Genomic DNA, 19,006 nt, shown 5'->3' with positions numbered 1-19,006 from the left:
TTAGCTTTCTAATGTTTTTAAGTTGTACATGTGCCTGTGTGAGCTTACGTGCACCTGGCTATAGCTGCCCAGAGACCGAAGGAGGGCGCTGGATCCTTTGGAGGTAGAACTAGAGGCAGGCAGTTGTGAGCTGTCCAGCATGAGGGTAATCAAACTCTCCTTTTCCAGACCAGTCTACATGCTTAAAGATTTCCTTACGTTTTCTGAGATGGGCCTGCTGGGTAACTAACTCATGCTGACTTCAGAATCACTACGCTCCCACCTCACCTCCAATGCTGAGATTTCAGACCCAACTTCTGTGGCTTCTCGGTGATCTGCTCCCCAGCCACCCATTAGCACACAAGAGTGCTAATGGAAAGATCAATACAGCCGAGGACAGGCAGAAACTAAGATAAACAGATATTGATCCTGCAGCGTATTTCCTATCTGAACAGCTCAGATGTCATCAGAGGTCAGTGTGGCACTTGAGGTTGAGCACAGTGGTGGATCACACACGCCTTCTACAGTCTCAAACCTGCCAAGTTCACAGGGAAGGAGACAAAAAGCTCGGACCCACCTTGCCCCGGACTGAGAAGGTCTGAGGTGACTCCACAGTGAAGACTGGGAAAGACGTGGTCGGTGGTGTCTTTTGTAAAGCATTTCAGGCAAACCACAAAGCACTGAAGATAAAATAATAAATGTCAACATGCCCCAATAGCAGATTAGGAATTCAGGCAATGGGACGTGGTAGGCTTCTGAGGAGTGGCCTGGTCCACAAGACACAGCCCTTCCTGGGTTGGTCTGATGGTCCCCAGTTCCAGGCACCCCTGTTCTGCTAGGAGACCCACCTGTTCATCCCTGTGACCCCTACTTTGAGAGTGAGAAAACAGGAAGGGCAAGGGCGGTGGGGAGCAATTCATCTTGACTCAGCACAGCACCAGGATGCCGTGCAGCTGCGTCTCAGGCGCTCAGGTCTTCCAAAGACTGCAGGAGTAAGCCAAGAACTGCTGAAGTCCAGTGCTCTCGTCTAATAAGGACAAACAGCATTCTCCTTAGTCCCACAATATTGCCATGGAAACCCTCACAAAGAAATCCTGAGACAGTATGTTACAGCTGAAACATCAAAAGTGATGGGCTTCCCCGTGAGCCCTAGGTTTCTGTAGAGCCTTTTATGTCAGCACTGGAGAAGCAGAGGCAGGAGGATTCTAAGTTCAAAGCCAACCTCAGCTATAGCAAGACCCAGTCTTGGGGTGTGGGGAGAATGAACATAAACCCAAGTGGATACCTGGTGAGAAGGCTCCTTGGGTATAGGCACTCACTGTGCATGTCTGGCAACCTGAGAGCCATCCCGGAATTAGATAAAGGAAGGAAGAAAGCTGGGCATGATGGCACATACCTTTAGTCTCAGCACTCAGGAGGTAGATAGATCTCTAAGTTGGAGGCCAGCTTAGTCTACGTAGTGATTTCTAGTCAGAGCTACATAGTGAGGCCCTGTCTCAAAAACAAAACAAAAAAACCAAACAGCAAACAAAACCCCACCTGATCACACAGCCTGTCACTGTAGCTACCGGAGGCTAACAGGAGGAGCACAGATTGGAGGACTGCTTGGGCCACTTCACGAGACTGTCTTAAAGATGGAGCTCAGTGACTAAGGCTGCCCACACGTTCAAGGCTGTTTTCAATCCCCACACACATCAAGAAAGCAAATACAAATGACTTTCATTTTGACTTTTCAGTAGAACACTGCCAAATCGGCTAGCTTCCTGAAGTACAGACGTCATCTGTGGAAGAAACAGCACATCATCAAGAGCGGAGGCGGAATGATGTGGAACGGCCGCAAGGCTGGTGGGTGACGATGAAATGAAGCGTAACTGCTACAGCCACCAACCTCTCGCTGTGTAAGAGGGTCTGCATCTGCCACAGCCACATCTGCAAGTCTAGCTGCAGGAGAATCACCAATTCAGGACCAGCCAGGGCTGTGCAAACCCTGCTTCCAAACCCACAAACCTGCCTGTACTGTTCGCTATTGTGAAGAGGTCCTGAGAAACAGCGCTGGGACAGACATTACTCTTTATAAATGGTCTGTTTGTGTCAGTATTCACATTAGAAAAATACATAGCCTAAAATTGACCTTCTCTGATAAAATCCATATAAATATAGGTTCAAAGATCTGCCTGGCATGGTGGGACATCCCTGTCACACTACCATTCAGTAGATCAAGGCAGGAAGATTGGGAGTTCAAGGCCAGTCTGGACTACATGGGACCAGGCCTTAAAAAATAATGCCCTGAACACACACACACAAACACACATTCTCTCTTCTCTCTCTCTAACACACACATGTTCACATACACACCTATCATATTCCCTCTCTCTGACTCTCTCTCTCTCTCTCTCTCTCTCTCTCTCTCTCTCTCTTTCACACACACACACACACACACACACACACACACACACACACACACACACACACAACCCCTGGCTCCTGCTCACTGAGAGCACTCTGCCTCTACAGTGAGAAAGGCTTCCATGGCTTCAAGAGTAACGCCTTCTGGTGGGCCAAACCTCAGGATAGAACCCGTTGCATTAGTCACTATGACACTGTCTTCTTCCTGAGATACTATGGTACTTGGATAGGACAAAATAAACCCATTGGAAGTCCGAATAAAAATCTGCTCCTGTCCCTGAGACAATACTTCCTGGCACACATCAGAAATATCAAAAGCCAGGGGTTCCCCTATGGCAGCCGCAGTCTCTGTCTCTCTCTGGCCATGTGTCTCCATCCTAGAGAGGAGCTGGCTTATGTCTCCAGCGTCACTTCCGACCCTGGGATCCCCACTCGTGCACAGTGATCCACCTGGTCCAGGATGAAGCACTGGCTCTGGCTCTGGCACAATCTTGGAAACACAGGCAGCTGGCAAGGTGTTCGCAGGCAAAATGCTATGCAGTGGAACGGCTGCAGCCTCTGCAAGAAGGGCATGGCTGGGAATGGCCTGCTGGCCACTGAGGTGGGTTTGGTCTGTCTCCCGGAGGTCTCCTGCCTCTGCAGTTCCCGATTCTCTAAGTTCAACTCTTCCACCTAATGATGGCGTATCACAGACACTGTTGCTCTTCCGGAGAGCCACAGAATCCTCATCTATAGTGTGTTCTGGAGCAGTCTCTTCAGAAAACACAGACTCCCGGGCTGCAGGCATCCCTCTGGGCTCGGCTACCAGGGAATGAAGAACTGACCCACTGACATCCTGACACACAAGAGTAGGGTCTGCAGAGCTGTTCCTGGCCTCAAAGTCATCGGGTGCCATCACTGGATGCCGCTGGCCCACAGGTGGTCCATTCCCATCACTGTCAGGCACCATCTCCCGACAGCTTCCTTCCGAGCAGAGAGAGCACTCAGTGGCTGCAGGCTCAGAACCTGAATCATTCAGACAAACAGCAGTCACTCCCTCAGCACCAGAACAAGCTGCCTAAATGCACTTCCCTGAAGGAGGCAGCAGTGCAGATTCTCTTTGCCACTTGAGGCTAGCAGCAGTTTACTGGTTGCTGTACTATTCACAAAGGGAGCTTTTGTATTAAAAACAAGAGAGTTTAGCAGGGTAACTTCACTGAATGAACAGTGCACCCTTTCCTGAGGGGAGCCCAAGGTCAGCTGGCTTTCAAACCAGATCCTGGGCCGACTCCCACCCCACCCCCACCCCTGGAAAACCCAGGTTAAACATAACCTTTCAGAGACCCAGCCAACTCCTGGTCTTGAGGCCAAGGACCCTCTCACTCAGCCCCAGAATTAGGACTTATGCAGATCCTGACGTTTACTAAGAGACTAGGAGATCTCAAAGGCCTCATGAACATGGGGCATGGACATGGAATGAGAGAGTATTGGGAGGTTGGGATAAACTTAAGACACTGGGGCTAGAGGGGGGTTCAGTAGTTCTAAGCACTGGCTGGTCTTTTAGAGGCCCCAGCACCTACATGGCAGCTCACACCTGCCTGTAACCCCAGTTCCAGGGGATATGACACACTCGCACAGACATACATGCAGGCAAAATACTAATGCACATAAAATAAGTAAAAATCATTTTAAAACAATAACAAAAACCTGAGACCAGAAAGTTCTCTCATCGGGCCAAAGGGCACGCAACCTCTAAAAGGGATGGTTCTAGGTGCATTTATGCCTGCTAGGAGGATCTCTGCCTGCTATGAGGCAACACACAAAATATATGACTTACCCTTGCTGATGGCTGGAGCACGTGAGGACTTAGACTTCTGCTGGCATCCACTGGTGGAGGGAAGATACTCAGGGACATCTGTGGGCAAAGCCACTGTTCGGGGCTTTTTCACCGTGGCCAGCCCCTCCCCTGTGGCCTATGGAGAAAAGGACTCCTTTACTTGAGACCAGAAGAGCAGGCAGACCTGTACCTTCCTGGAGAGGCCTAGAGGGGTGAGCTGTGAACTGGCCAAGTCACCTCCACAGACGACATCTACGCAGATGGCCAACGCCACTTACCAGTGCGCCCAGCTCCCTCTCCCTCTTCCGTCCACTGCCTTCCTCCAGCTTCCCCTCCGTCTCCTGGCTGGAGCACTTAGGTGTCTCTTTCTTCCTCAGGAATTCTGTGATTCCCAAGGACCTGGCAACCTGAAGCGAAACAGGAGGTATGAGCTTTGAGCAGAGTGCCAAGTACGTCAGCTCCTACGAGAAAGACTGAGTAGAAATGCATGCTCCGTACACTGACCAGGGCTTCACAGGAGAAAAGAGAGCTACACAGTCACACGGGCCAGCTAAGGTGGAGCCCATGATAACCAATGCTAACCAGCCAATCTTGGGGGCAGGAGTGGGGCTGAGCCTGCTCCTCTGTGCCTCAGTGCTTCAAATGTCAGCTCAACCAAGTGCCTTTCCTGACATCTGTTCCTCATTTTCCTTTTTCAATTCTTTCAGGTCTTTTTAGAAAAATCTCTCACCCATGCTAAAAACAGTCTCCCTTCCTGTGCTCCCTCATCTGGCTCCCTGAGCTTCAGCTGCCCGACAAAGGTTTTGTGAAGCTCAGAGAGTGCTGCGAGAGCCAGAAAGTGCCACTTAAATCAGGGTTGAGACCCAGGCCTGCTGTGCACACAACAGGGCTGGAGCTCAGTTCCAAAACAAGCTGTGCTGGCTGGTTCTGTGTCACCCTGACCCACGCTGGAGTCACCACAGAGAAGAGAGCCTCCCTTGAGGAGATGCCCTCCATGAGACCCAAAAGCATTTTCTCAATTAGTGATCAAGGGGGGAAGACCCAGCCCATTGTGGGTGGTGCCATCCCTGGGCTGGTGGTCTTGGGTTCTATAAGAGAGCAAGCTGAGCAAGCCAGGGGAGGCAAGCCAGTAAGTAACATCCCTCCATGGCCTCTGCCTCAGCTCCTGCTTCCTGACCTGCTTGAGTTCCAGTCCTGACTCCCTTTGGTGATGAACAGCAATGTGGAAGTGTAAGCTGAATAAACCCTTTCCCCCACAACTTGCTTCTTGGTCATGATGTCTGTGCAGGAATAGAAACCCTGACTAAAACATAAGCCAAACCACATTAGCCCCAAATGTATGCTTTGAAAAGAGCTCACGTAGCCACAGGCAGTTGGGTGATGAACTCAGATGGATGTCAGAACACCCACAACATAACCACTGGCCTGTGTAACACACAGAAATCCGGCCTATGCAAGGGGTTGGTAGGTCAGTGGACTGGCTGCTTTGCCAGGGTCCTGGGTTCTGTTCCCAGCACCCCCATGGTGGCTCACACCTACCTAACTCTAGTCTTAAGGGACCCAACGTCCTCTTCTGGGACCAGGTACAAACCTACAGCACAGACATTCATGTAGGCAAGACACTGAAATACATAAATAAAATAAAATAAAACCTAATTAAAATTTTTAAAAAAGAGAATTAACCCTGAACATCAACATTCAGGGGACAGTGGTGCTACGGTGTGAGCCCTGTGTGCAGGGGACAGTGGTGCTCAGCCTGTCTTTGAGTTATTCCAATTTTCTGTTCTCAAACAAGGGTTTGCTACCCTTCCACTAATGAAACAAAACCTTCCCTTGGCAGGACAAGGCTACAGTGGCTAAAATGAAGGTGTCTCACCAGGACCTCTTGCTCACTGACTGCTTCCTCTAAGAGCAAACTGCTTCGCCCCTTGTGACATCACCTCATCGTTGTTTATCTCCAGAGGCTCCTGAGAGCATGCACCAGAGCTGCTGAGGTAATCCTGACACATCCTCTTCACCACGTCATACAGCTGTTCAAACTCCTTGTACACAGCAGGAAAGAAAGGCTTCGTCCTGGGACTTTTCTCAACCTTTGTGACAGGAAGGATGAACAGTTTAAATCCAAGGCAGAAAACAGAAAACAAACTTGAAAGACAGAGAACCACGGTCCTTGACCCCTGAAACTAGTCAGTGGCCAGCGTTGTCATAGCTTCCTAGTGGCTCCTATGCATGCCACACCATGCCCAACCCTGAGAGGCCAGTTAAAGTGGGTGACAGAAAACAGCCTTAGCAGGAAGGCTACAAACCCTGGGACTAGCATGACCCACAGGGAGCATAAAGTTGGCAAAAAGGCACCTTCAGCACCTAAGGGACATAGTCATACCTCCTAAGAGGCATAGCCACACCTCCTAAGAGGCATAGCCACACCTCCTAAGGGGCATAGCCACACCTCCTAAGGGGCATAGCCACACCTCCTAAGGGGCATAGCCACACCTCCTAAGAGGCATAGCCACACCTAAGAGGCATAGCCACACCTCCTAAGAGGCATAGCCACACCTCCTAAGAGGCATAGTCACACCTCCTAAGAGGCATAGTCACACCTCCTAAGAGGCATAGCCACACCTCCTAAGGGGCATAGCCACACCTCCAAAGAGGCATAGTCACACCTCCTAAGAGGCATAGCCACACCTCCTAAGGGGCATAGCCACACCTCCTAAGGGGCATAGCCACACCTCCTAAGTGGCATAGTCACACCTCCTAAGAGGCATAGCCACACCTCCTAAGAGGCATAGTCACACCTCCTAAGTGGCATAGTCACACCTCCTAAGAGGCATAGCCACACCTCCTAAGAGGCATAGCCACACCTCCTAAGGGGCATAGTCACACCTCCTAAGAGGCATAGCCACACCTCCTAAGGGGCATAGCCACACCTCCTAAGAGGCATAGCCATACCTCCTAAGGGGCATAGCCACACCTCCTAAGGGGCATAGCCACACCTCCTAAGGGGCATAGCCACACCTCCTACGGCCACCATGGTTTCCCACACATACAGCTGCTGCCTCACAGAAAATTAGTCAAGGGAGTGACAGTGGCTTACTGAGACACCCGTACAGAGAGGGTCTAGGTGCTACAGCTCTTTTCAGCTCTGTCCTAGTAAAGAAAAATGATTCTGGGGCTGGAGAGATGGCTCAGCGGTTAAAGAGCGCCCGACTGCTCTTCCAGAGGTCATGAGTTCAATTCCCAGCAACCACATGGTGGCTCACAACCATCTGTAAAGAGATCTGATGCCCTCTTCTGGTGTATCTGAAGACAGCTACAGTGTACTTATATATAATAAATAAATAAATCTTAAAAAAAAAAAAAAAAAAAGAAAAAAGAAAAATGATTCTGAGTGTCCTGGCGCGTCCTAAAGGAAGTAGAAAGACCAGCTTGCAATATACTCAAGCTCCCCTCTCTCTTCAGACATGCTGTGAAGACTCACCTTCACCAGAAGGAGTTCATACAGGGTCACCGCCTGAGCCAGCTGAGGTAGCACCAATCCCAGCAACTCCTCCCGGCCACACTGCCTGAGCGCCTGCCAAAAGAATGAGAGACATGCGGCATGCACGCTGCTGTGACCCGGCACAGAGGGCAGAGAGACCCCAGACCCCAGCTGCTCAGTGTCACAGTGTCACACAGTTGCCCAACAACGAAGCAAATCCAGGGTCAAACACAGGTGCCCCGTGAGTGACGGGGCGCAGACGCAGAGGAGCCACAGAGCTGCAGAGAGCACCCAGGATGGCGTGTAGGAGGTTGGAAAGCAGCCCAGGCTAGGCTGGGAGAAGCCTGAAGGCTGGGGTTTCCATTCCTACGGTAGCATAAGGAAGGAAGGAAGGAAGGAAGGAAGGAAGGAAGGAAGGAAGGAAGGAAGGAAGGAAGGAGGCTATGTTCTGTAGAGGAGAGGTGCTGCTGTATTGCCGAGGCCCTAGGCTCAGTTGGGCCCCTTGCTAGAGCCCTGTAGGGATCATCAGAAGGCATCGCTGTACCTGGTTCTGGAGGGAGGTTTTAGGCAGGCAGTGGTATAATGAGAGGAGGGTGTGGGTCTGCAGGGGACACGACAACAAAGGGCAATGCCAGGATAAAGGAAAGCCGTGGTAACAAGGGAGGTGCAGCAGAAGGGCAGGGAGGGCCTATCAGGTCCCAGGTGGAGAGGTGGGTGGACTGGGGGCAAGGCAGGCAGAAGAGCCAGAGCCACGAGTCAGAACTCGGCCTCTAATCTCAGCACCTAGACGACCTGAAGAAGAAAGACTGACAGGGACACCCTGAGCTACAGAGAGAACCAGGCCTCAAAAATGAAACAAAAACAAGAAAGAGAAAGGGAGGGGAGAGGTGGGGAAGAAGACAAGGAACTGGGCTTCTAGCCTGTGCACCTACTGGCCCTACATACCCAGGAGCCAACAGGAGACGGCTTGTGCCCTCCCTCCTCACAACATGCAAGACGGGCAGTCCACAGGCCTCCCAGGTAAGAAGGAGTTTTTGGGTTTTTGTTGTTGTTGTTGTTGTTGTTTTTAAGGGAATTGATCTTGGGGTTTGTTTTGTTAGAGACAGAATCCATTTGCCCTGGCTGACTTTGCCTCCCAGGTACTGAGATTAAAGGAGTGTGCTAGCAGACCCAGCCGCCGGTGAGTTCTGAGAGATGTGAGGCTGCAGGGAGAGTCTAACCAAGAAGCACAATATGGGAATCTGCTGAGGAAGCGAGGCAGGGAGAGGAACCTAAAGAAGACTTGGAAATGCCGTATGTGTGAGATGTGGGGAAGCCATGTGGCCGAGGCTTTGAGAATAATCAGAGAATATTAGAGAATAATGCTAAGATCTGAGAGAACCAAGGAAGCTAAAGAAAAGCCTTGTTGGGCTGGAGAGACGGCTCAGTAGTTAGAGCACTGACTGCTCTTCCAGAGGTCCTGAGTTCAGTTCCCAGCAACCACATGGTGGCTCACAGCCATCTGTAATGAGATCTGATGCCCTCTTCTGGTGTGTCTGAAGACAGCTACAGTGTACTCATATACATAAAATAAATAAATCTTAAAAAAACAAAAACAAGGGGTTGGGGATTTGGCTCAGTGGTAGAACTCTTGCCTAGTAAGTGCAAGGCCCTGGGTTCAGTCCTCAGCTCCGAAAAAAGAAAAAAAAAAAAAAAAAAAAAAAAACGAAAACAAAAAACCCCCACCTGTTAGGAAGAAAAGTCTTACTGGCAGCATCGCTCAGCTGTGCAAGCCTGGTGCATGAGTTCCATCCCCAGAAGGAAGGAGAGAGCCAAGGCTACAATGCTGATCTCCACACACCCACCCTGGCATGTAAATGAGTGAGGGTGGGGTCATGTGCACAACCGCGCATGCACACATGCATACTAAACTTTTGAGAGCTCGTAGGGAAGGCCGACCTGTAGTCACAGCTCTGTGAAAGCACAGGAAAGTCGGTTTATACAGTTACCTTACCATCACTTAAACTCTGGACAAGCTTCCGATAAAATCAAAAGGAATAACATCTCCTTGATGTTAGCTCAGTAAGAACAAGCCCCAGCCCCGGCAGTTTGGTCATCACTCCTCGCCCTACTTCCTGCCAGAGTGGTCGCTGTGTCTAGTTTGTGTGCACTGCCCCTCAGTCACCAGAGCTGGGCCTGACATGTTATATGCACACAGTTCGTGTCTAAATAAATGTCATCTTCTGAGGAATTTTCATCTAAGAGAGTCAAAGTGATCCTGCTCACAGCAGCCACTCAACTGTAGGACAGTGAGGTGTTGTCAAGAAGACAGAGTCACTGCAGCCATTACGCACAGCCTGGGACAGCCTCACGACTCTGACACCATATAACACGGATTCAAACTCTGGCCCTGCCTCCTGCTCAAAGCTGCCCTGACTGACTTGATCTGCCAAGTTTCGGCTGCTCATCTGTTCAGGTAGAAGGCCACTGTGACTGGTGCTTCAGACAGGGCTGAGCTGTCTCACATCTGCGGCACCTTCTGCAAATGGTGCTGGTTCTGATGCAACCGCTAACTCCAAAGGGTCTATGTCAAGTCTCGGCAGCCAACCATCCAAGGCTGCCATGACACAAGGGGAATGGAGCAAAGCTAACCCTCTGAGTTTAAATTTGCGGCTGTAACACCACATTGTGCTTGAGCCATGTTTTAGGAAAACTACTTTCTAGAAACCCAAATCTTAACCACTAAGCCATCTCTCCAGCCCCATGGCTTAGAGCTCTTCAACCTCCTGCTCAGCCTCCAGAGAGCTGGAATTTCTGGTGTGCACCACTACACCACACTGGGGTGTTGGTGTTTTAAGTTCAAACACCAGACACTGCCTGGAGTGGTGGCCCAGGCCTGAAACATCAGCTCTCAGGGCACTGAAAGCAAGGCCACTGAGAGATCAAGGCTAGCAGGAGCGACACATGCGACCTTGCCTGAAAACAAACAAGAACAAGGAAGGAAGGAGGAGGAACAGTTAGACACTGCACCAGACAAGCACACTGAGTACACGCAATCAGACCAAGTTACCTCCCGGAGCTCGGCTCCCCTGGACACACTCAGCCCTGAAGGACCAGCAGGGTGGCTGTTTGGCTGGACTGCTCTGCTCTCCTGGAGGCTGGCTGTGCTGAATTCTGCCTGGCTTTCCCAATTTCCACTTTTAGGTTTTAGGTACTTCTCTGGTCTCAGAAGAGCTGAGGGACTTCTATTTTGTGGTTCAGGTACCAGTGTTTCTTCAACTTCGACAGGCTCACCATTCTGGACAGTGTTGCACACCCAACAATAAAACAAAATGAAAACTTGAAAAAATCATGCGTTATATGCTGTCACGAACATCTTAAGGCAGAAAATGTCAAGTCAAAGGCAAGGAGCGATCTGCACTACTTTTCTTTAGCTAAACCTTAGACTCTGTCACACGTTTTAGGTCTCCCACCCAGTACTCTATGACCATCAAATGGCTCTCAGTCGTCTTCTCAGCATCAGCTCCGTCCTTTGAAAGCACATCAGGGGGCTGGAGAGATGGCTCAGCGGTTAAGAGCACCCGACTGCTCTTCCAGAGGTTATGAGTTCAATTCCCAGCAACCACATGGTGGCTCACAACCATCTGCAAAGAGATCCGATGCCCTCTTCTGGTGTATCTGAAGACAGCTACAGTGTGTACTTATATATAATAAATAAATAAATCTTTAAAAAAAAAAAAAAAAAAAAAAAAGAAAGCACATCAGTCAGTGGATCTGACTAATTACAGAATGTTCTCAACGCAAGAGAAACGTGAGCTCCCAGTGCCCGTCCCCAGGCACGTGTGCCTAATCGACGTCCATCTGCGTGGCTCCCCAAGCCTTGATGGAGGAAGCCTGAGTGACCATCTAGCCATGTCCTCACTGCCAGTGCCCTCTGAAAACACCTCCAGCACAGCTGTAAGGTCAGAGTTGACTTACGACAGCACAGGCCGTGACAGCCAGCACCAAGGACTATGTGTCCCTTAAGTCTTTTTTGTCATGTTTTTGTTCTGAGATGGGTGCAAACCTATTGCCCAGGCTAGTGTCTATTCCTGGCCTCAACTGATCCTCCTGCCTCCGCCTCCTGGGTAACTAGGACCACAGCTGTCCTAATTCTTGAGACTCTCCGTCCAGTTTTCAGGAATGCTGGGTGTGTCTGCCAGCTGGAGTGTCACGTGACCCCTTAGTAAGGAACAGGAGATCACAGCTGAGGGTCCTGCCCACCCTAGAGGACTAAAGGGACAATTAATGGAGCCGACAGCTATTCCCAAGGCAAGGCACCTGGACAGATGGCCCAAGAGCTGTCAGCTGTCTTCACTACTGAAAAGGAAGTCAATACAAGGGAGACTGCTTGTCCCTTCTGTCTAAGACAGTCTGGTGTACCTGTCAACTCTGAATTAACATAACCCTTCTGCTAGTGAAATGCCCAGGCTGACACCAACACACTGGAGTGTGGAAGGAGAAGGCCTAAATGATCTCAGACCCTATGAGAGAAGACTGACAAGAAAACAAAACACCTCACAAACGTGCAGTTCCTACGTGCACGAGCAGTGCCAGGGAAAGAGAGGTCAAAGAGGTGGTTCCCGATTCAGATTCCATAGTATCTCCAAGGAAGGGCAGCCATTTTCTAGAGAACTGGCAGGACAAAGGGAAGAAGCTTGTCAAGCCCCCAGACAGTGTCAAGAATGGAACCCGCAGAGCGGGTTCGAAGGCTTGGGAGTCAGAGTGCTGTCTGCTCTTCCCGGGGCCAGGTTCTATTCCCAGCTCCCAGGTGGAGGCTCCCAGCCATCTGTAACTCAGATCCAATGCCTTCTTCTGGTCTCGAAAGGCAAAACACATGCACATGGTACACAGAAATAAATACATGCAAGCCAAACAGCCAACATAACAAAATTCATTAAAGAGAGAAAGGAAGGAAGCCAACAGGTGGAGGACCTAGCACAGGAAGATGGCTTCCACTTAGATTTGAATGCTTTTTAAACTCCCTAAGTAACACTCCGGGCTTCCTTTGCATTCTCCCCACTGCAGCTGTCCTTGAGGATGCCTCCTCTCAAGCAGTGTGCCTTGGTCCTCTCTTCTCCACTCTCTGACTCCCTTACCGGGAGCGGCAGGCGCTAGTCTCTCTGCCCTGGGCTTTTCCACTTAAACTCTCGGAGACTGTCCTCACACCTCATTTGTATCAGTTCTTAAATGCTTTTATTAACAAAACTAAGAATCTTTAGAGCAGACTCCAGTTTCCAAGATAGCACAATGATGGCTCTGCCGGAACTCCACGAGATTTCCATAAACACTTCTTTCTTACCTTTTAATTTTTTAATTAACAGAGAAAAATGAACCCATTCCCACATCCCTAGACAGTATCAATTTCAATAGAACTTGTCTCAAAAAATAAAACCAAGCCAGGCCTAGTTATGCCTTTAATCCCAGCACCCCAAAGGCACACTCAGTCAGGCATCTCTCTGTGGGCTCCAGGCCAGCCTGGTCTACATAGTGAGTTCCAGGCCAGCCAGGGCTACATAGTGAGACCCTGTTTCAGACACAAAAACAGTAACAACCAAAGAAAAGGGCAGAGAGACAAATAACTGGCAGCGTCTGATTGGTCGGTAGCTTGTTACCATGGAGACCTCTGCTTCAGACACTCCAGATCTCTATAGCTGTGTTCAGGGGAGAGAAGAGGCTGGCTGCTTTTTATTATCATAAACCTACGTCCTACATTTAGGCAAATGGGAGGAGGGCAGAGAACACGACACTCACTGCTTCGTCCTGATCTGAATAATCCTTCGTACTTAGGGGAGGCATCTTCTCTCCAACAACACCCTGGCCCTGGTACAACTGGAGAAACATGGAGTGGCTTTTCAAAAGATCAAGTGTTCCAAGGCTGGAGAGATGGCTCAGGGGTTAAGAGTGGTTAAGAGTCACAAGGCCACAGACCTGGGTTTGGTTCCCAAGACCCCTATCAGGTGGCACATGAACACACACACACACACACACACATATACACCACACCACACACACGCACACACACACATACACCACATCACACACACACACATACACCACATCACACACACACACACACTCATTAAAATCTTTTTTTTTTAATTAAGGTTAGAGTTTTTCATGAACTTCTATGAACAGTACAGAAACTGGCACCCTGATGTACACACAGTACACATTTGAATCAAAAGACTTTGGCCTGAGACCTAGAAGCACTGCACTCTGGGCTTCACCTGTCACTCTCCAAGTCTCACTGTAGTAGCTCAGGTAGGAATGATCATTAAGAAAATGTACAGGGCCGGACGCAGTGCACACACCTGTAATCCTGAAAACCTTTAATCCCAGCGCTGGAGAGGCAGAGGCAGGCAGATCTCTGTGGGTTTGAAGGCAGCCTGGTCAACACTGTAAGTTCAAGAACCAGGGCTATGTAGAAAGACCCAGTCTCAAACAAACAAACAAAATACAAAATAATAAATAAATACATAAATAACGAAAAGAAGAAGACAGAGCTCAGGAACGGCCTGGTGGCAGAGAACCCGCCTAGAAGCACAAGTCCTTGAGAGCCGTCCTTGTCACTAAGAGTAACTGGAGTAGGAGGAGGGAGAAGGAGGAGGTGTGCAAGGAATGGGAGGAGTCTGATGCCCCTGGCACAGGGAGTGACCGAGGCTGGACTACAATAAAGGGCATCTGCACTGCTGGCACCGTGATGAAGACAAGATAACAGTTTTAGTCCTGTCACAAGGCTGACCCATGCTTCTACCTCCAGGCCTCAATACAGCTCCTGGGCCCAGAGGTTTTCAGTCCAGACCCCAAGCTACTAATTTTAAACTCATTACCTGCCCCACTCCACTTAGAAAGCCCAGATCTACTGCAGGTAAAGGGACCACAGCAGGCAGACACTTCTTCCCACTGTGGATCCGGCCCCAAATCTGACCTTTCCCACACTCCTCTGCCCCGAGTCAAGGGTATACAATAGTCAAAGGCCAGCTCTAGACAGCCACGGCCATATTCCACCAAATGTGCTTACCAAGAGAAGCCGTGGACAAAGGACACACACCTCGCCCATTCAGCATCAGTGTAACAGCTGTGGCCCTCACGTGATATCTGTGTCCTGAGCCCCGTCTGACACTGTAAGCTGTAACCCTAACCCTAACCCTAACCCTAACGGGAAGAGGAGGAGGAAGGGAGCAGAGGTAAGGGCTCTGTCCCCACGAAGAAGTCTTACCTGTAGGGTAGGCCAAGCTGACCCTGCCTCTTCCATGCAGTGAGTAGCTGGTATGGACGGTTTCAGGCAAGCCAGGCCTCTGGTCTTTGAGTCCGAGCAGCCCAGGGTCGGGCTCCCATTAGCTTTCCCACAGAGCAAGGCCTCAGGCTGCAGCTGGCAGTGGTCTGGGTTGAGCTTACAATGCCTCGCCAGCCCCCCTTTTCCAATGTATGACTTCTCACACACCTGACACTTAAAGGCCTTGGGCCTCAGGGCGCAGACTTCAAGGTCAAGGAAAGCTGGCTTCTCCCTCAGCTCCTCCTCCTCCTCCACACTGAGCTCTGAATAGTCATCAGAATCCGACAGATGCCCTTCTGCTAAGTCTTCAGTCTTGATGAATTTGTAATCTCTGGCTTTATACCTGGGAGGCCGGGATACCCGTCCAGATCGAGTTCTCACCCTTAAAGATTTCTTCGACTTCTCAGTATGCGCTGTATGCAAGCTGGAGATCAAGAGCCTCGCTGAGCCAGATGACACAGCTGCTAGGGTGTGTGGACCTGAGGCTGCCACAGGGCTCAGAGTGATACCACGCCCGTGGGCAGTCCTGTGGGCCTTGACTCTCTTCGAAACTCTCTGTACCAACGCCTGAGGAGCAGGAGGCTGAAGAGAGCCTCTACAGGTGCGCGGCTGTGACTCAGTCCTCCCCAGGGCCTGCACCCTGAGCAGCTGAGGGCTGGAGGCAGACACACCCATGCTGGAGCTTCCCCCAGGAAGCTGACTTTGTCTTACAGTTTTGGGTTGGATGGTGGCCAGAGGGGGCATTGCTCGTTCCTTAATTTTTGTATCACCAGATACCTTGACACAAATGGCTTCAAGTTCCTTAAACACAAAAAGAAACCAGAAGCATTGTAATTCACAAATATCTATGCTGCCCTCCCCCCACACACAGTTGTGAGCCACATAAAGTAGGTACTGAGGACCAAACCTGGATCCTCTGAAAGAGCAGTATATACTCTTTTTTTTTTTTCTTTTTTTCAGAGCTGGGGACCAAACCCAGGGCCTTGTGCTTGCTAGGCAAGCGCTCTACCACTGAGCCGAATCCCCAACCCCGCAGTATATACTCTTAACCACTGAGCCACCTCTATGGACCCGTGTGTGTGTGTGTGTGTGTGTGTGTGTGTGTGTGTGTGTGTGTGTGTGTGTGTGTGAGAGAGAGAGAGAGAGAAGATGTAAGCTATGTGTGTGCAGGTGCTTGAAAACACCAGAGATCAGATCCAGAGAACGATCAACTCTCAACTAAGTCCCTGCAGATCTGTAGGAGTGCCTCTCCTGGGACAGGAACCCCCAGACCTGTCTTTTCAAGAGTTTCACTCACGATTCTGAAAGGAGGTAAGAGTCCCCAGAGACAGGTCAGGCAGATAACTCTGCCATAGTGGCACAACAGAGGCCTTAGAGAACGTTCCAGAAGAAACTGTCTCTCAGGTGCCTTGAAGGTCACAATGAATTTGGTCAGTCTTAACAGGTACTTCTGTCTCAGGGAAGCCAAGAGGCTTCTCAGAAGCCCAGGAGCGCGCACAGCTGCTGGTGGAACTGAAGTGTGCCTATAGGTTAAGAATGGTAAAGATGGGACCACAGGCCCACACCACCCTCGAATGTCGTCACTGACTTGTACTTCTGGTCTGCTGTCCCCACAGTGAGCCGGAGCTTGCTGTGCAGGTCGTATCAATGAACTCCAACTGTACCCCAGAATGCTGCCTCTCCTCTCCCGCATTTCCAGCTGGAACCCAGCCTGGTCCAAACACTAGCTTTTCAACATCGGCTGTGAGCAGCATCGGCCGTGTCCCCGAAACCAAAACGATGTCCTTTTTCTAATGTATTCAGTCCATTACATCTCTGGCTTTGGCTTTGATTACATATCACTTCCTCCTAGTTCTGACTCCGAAGGGGCAGAGTCCTCATCTGCTTGGCCTCCGGGTTTTCTGAAACTTTTAGGCAGGCCCATTGTTTCGAGTCTGGCTTTCACCAGTTACCAACCACAAATCAATCAAGTTAACCTTAAGTTTGCTTTCATTAGGTGGAAATTATATCACTGCCTCTTTCCAAAGCTGTCATACCAAATTCAAAGTTGTGGCCATATTTAGCAACGTGAGGAAGACACAGGCTCTAGAGTACAGCAACCCAAGACATTGAACCTCTCTTGAGCCCATCTCCCCGGGGTGCTAGAGACGTGGATCGGTTGATAGAGTGTTAAACCATAGAAGAACCACCGAGTTCAGCCCCCAGCACTGCTCAAACCTCTAGAGGTGGGGAAGGAAGGATTAGACATTTGAAGTCCTTTTCAGCCATGTATCGGGTATGCAGCCACCCTGGGAAACAAGACCTAATCTCAGAAAGGAAACAAACAAACAAAAAGTAAAACACAGTCAAGTGGCTGCTGACAGCCATGCCACTCAGACAATGTATGACAGAGTAGAGGCACTCCAAGCGGGAGCTGTTACTTCATGGAGGCTGCACCAACAGTGTGTCATGTCTGACTCAGATTTGCTGTCCAGAGCAGCAGCCCACCAGTGAGGAACCCTATATATAGTGAGCCATCCTTCCTGCAGGCTGAGAAACCGACACCCAAAGAGGGTCAGCCACCGAGGGTCACTATTCTAGAAAGTGCTATTGGGAAAACGTATACTGATTTACCAAAACTAGCAACACAGGCTTTAGTCTTGGGTGGGCAGGTAGGTGGGTAGGTGGGTAGGTAGTTAGGGCTGTGGGTAGGGGTGTGTGTGTAGATCCGAGGACAACTTAATGTTGAGGTCAGTTCTCTCCTTCCACCTTTTTGTGGGTTCCGGGTTCAAGCTACGTCTGGCACACTTGGGTGGCAGCAAGTGCCCTTTACTCACCAAATACCACCAAGCTGGCCCATCTTGCTGCTTCACCTGTTAAACTATCACCTCAACCAACCGTCCAGTCTTGATGATCAATTGGATGCACACCTTACACAGCCAAAATCTACCCCAAAACCACTGGAGACTGTAGAATTCTTTCTGCCCTAGTTTAGCTCTCTGGCCTTCGGCAGTTCTGAGGTGAGGTGTGCTCTGTCATTCCCAAAGCCAGCAGGTCTTCTTAACACCTCATACGGAGTACCTCCAGTTTCAGGGGCTACCTGGACCCTCCCAGGAGGGGAAAGCTAGAGTTTAGTGCCTACTCTCAAAACAGCCAAAATCTGTGTGAGCAGGGGAGTAAACCCGCCGAGAGGATGTTCTGCAGTACAGTGCCTTCTTTGTTTACTTGCTACTGTACTGGGCACTGTACTTGGACACTGAAGTCTGCCAAAGTCTGCAGCAAAGTTCTAGAGGAAGGGCTCAACTCTGGCCCAGTTCTGGGCTAAGTGGCTGCTGCGTGCCGGCATAGTTGGCTATGATGTTTCCTCTTAATTTATTCAGCTCTGGGTTCTAGTGTCTAGTCCAGAACCGCCCAGTAGAAAGTTCTCCCTTGTCACCTCCCTCCCCAAAACGTGACTTATGCTATCCGCTGGACGTTGAAGGATACGCTTGGTCTTAGTGTAGAACCTGGCATACTTTTAAGGCTCCATAAATACTAACAGAAGGACAAGGAGCTGGAGGAGCCAGACGCGGAGGGGCTCGGAGCAGGGCTGAGCGCAGAGAAAGGAGGATGTCCCCGAGGGGGGCCGGGCGCTCGGAGTACGTCACTGCGCCGTTCCCACGGAGCTGGGCGTAGACGACCAAGGCTCCGAACGCCGGCCGCACCGGCCAGCTCCGGCCTCTCCACCGCGCGCGGCACCTCACCTGGGGTGTCAGCAGGCGCGGGGCCTCGGCGCCCGGTCCCCGCTGCTGGGCGGTCTGCTGGGCCCCGTCCGGGAGCCGCCGCCCCGCGTCCGACAGCACGCTGGGCGGTGGCTGTGCCCGAGTCACCTGCTTCAGAACCCGCTGCAGCTGCTCGGGGTCCAGCGGAGCCAAGCGCACGGTACCGTGGCTCCGGCCCGGAAGAGTCGAGCCACTACCGCCGACTTCCCCGGGCTCCGGCTCCGCGCCCGCCATTGCGGCCTAAGGGGGGCTCGAACCCGCGTCGCTTGAAGCGGCGGGGCGGAAGT

General features: G+C 50.7%; 2 protein-coding genes and 1 long non-coding RNA gene across 8 annotated transcripts in view; 2 read left to right on the top strand and 1 right to left on the bottom strand.

Moving 5' to 3' along the window:
• Cinp (cyclin-dependent kinase 2-interacting protein) overlaps window positions 1–2,109 on the top strand; it is a 16,691-nt gene extending 14,582 nt beyond the window's left edge. Inside the window, exon 5 of one of the 2 annotated variants that reach the window (XM_087552935.1) lies at window positions 1,719–2,109. In XM_087552935.1, coding sequence (XP_087409061.1) covers window positions 1,719–1,720 — 2 coding nt within the window. In that variant the 3' untranslated portion in view covers window positions 1,721–2,109. Of the gene's footprint in view, window positions 1–1,715 lie in introns of both variants that reach the window. The other variant, XM_087552934.1, reaches the window with a different exon arrangement.
• On the bottom strand, window positions 1,679–19,006 carry Zfp839 (zinc finger protein 839). Of its 5 annotated transcripts, none has more exon segments than NM_001446926.1 (9): window positions 1,679–2,387; window positions 2,422–3,390; window positions 4,202–4,337; window positions 4,480–4,608; window positions 6,142–6,291; window positions 7,683–7,775; window positions 10,732–10,959; window positions 14,923–15,780; window positions 18,498–19,006. In NM_001446926.1, coding segments are annotated over 8 exon segments (2,973 nt in total). In that variant the 5' UTR covers window positions 18,954–19,006; the 3' UTR covers window positions 1,679–2,387; window positions 2,422–2,467.
• LOC148005480 (uncharacterized) lies at window positions 8,399–16,791 on the top strand. The gene is made up of 2 exons (XR_015623394.1): window positions 8,399–8,702; window positions 16,596–16,791. It is a non-coding gene; the product is annotated as an uncharacterized LOC148005480 (long non-coding RNA).

This window comes from Rattus norvegicus, chromosome 6 (genome assembly GCF_021556685.1).
Source record: "Rattus norvegicus strain SHRSP/BbbUtx chromosome 6, alternate assembly SHRSP_T2T, whole genome shotgun sequence".
Lineage (NCBI taxonomy): Eukaryota > Metazoa > Chordata > Mammalia > Rodentia > Muridae > Rattus > Rattus norvegicus.
The sequence above is the reverse complement of the archived record's forward strand: the minus strand, read 5'-3'. Positions and strand labels throughout refer to the sequence as shown.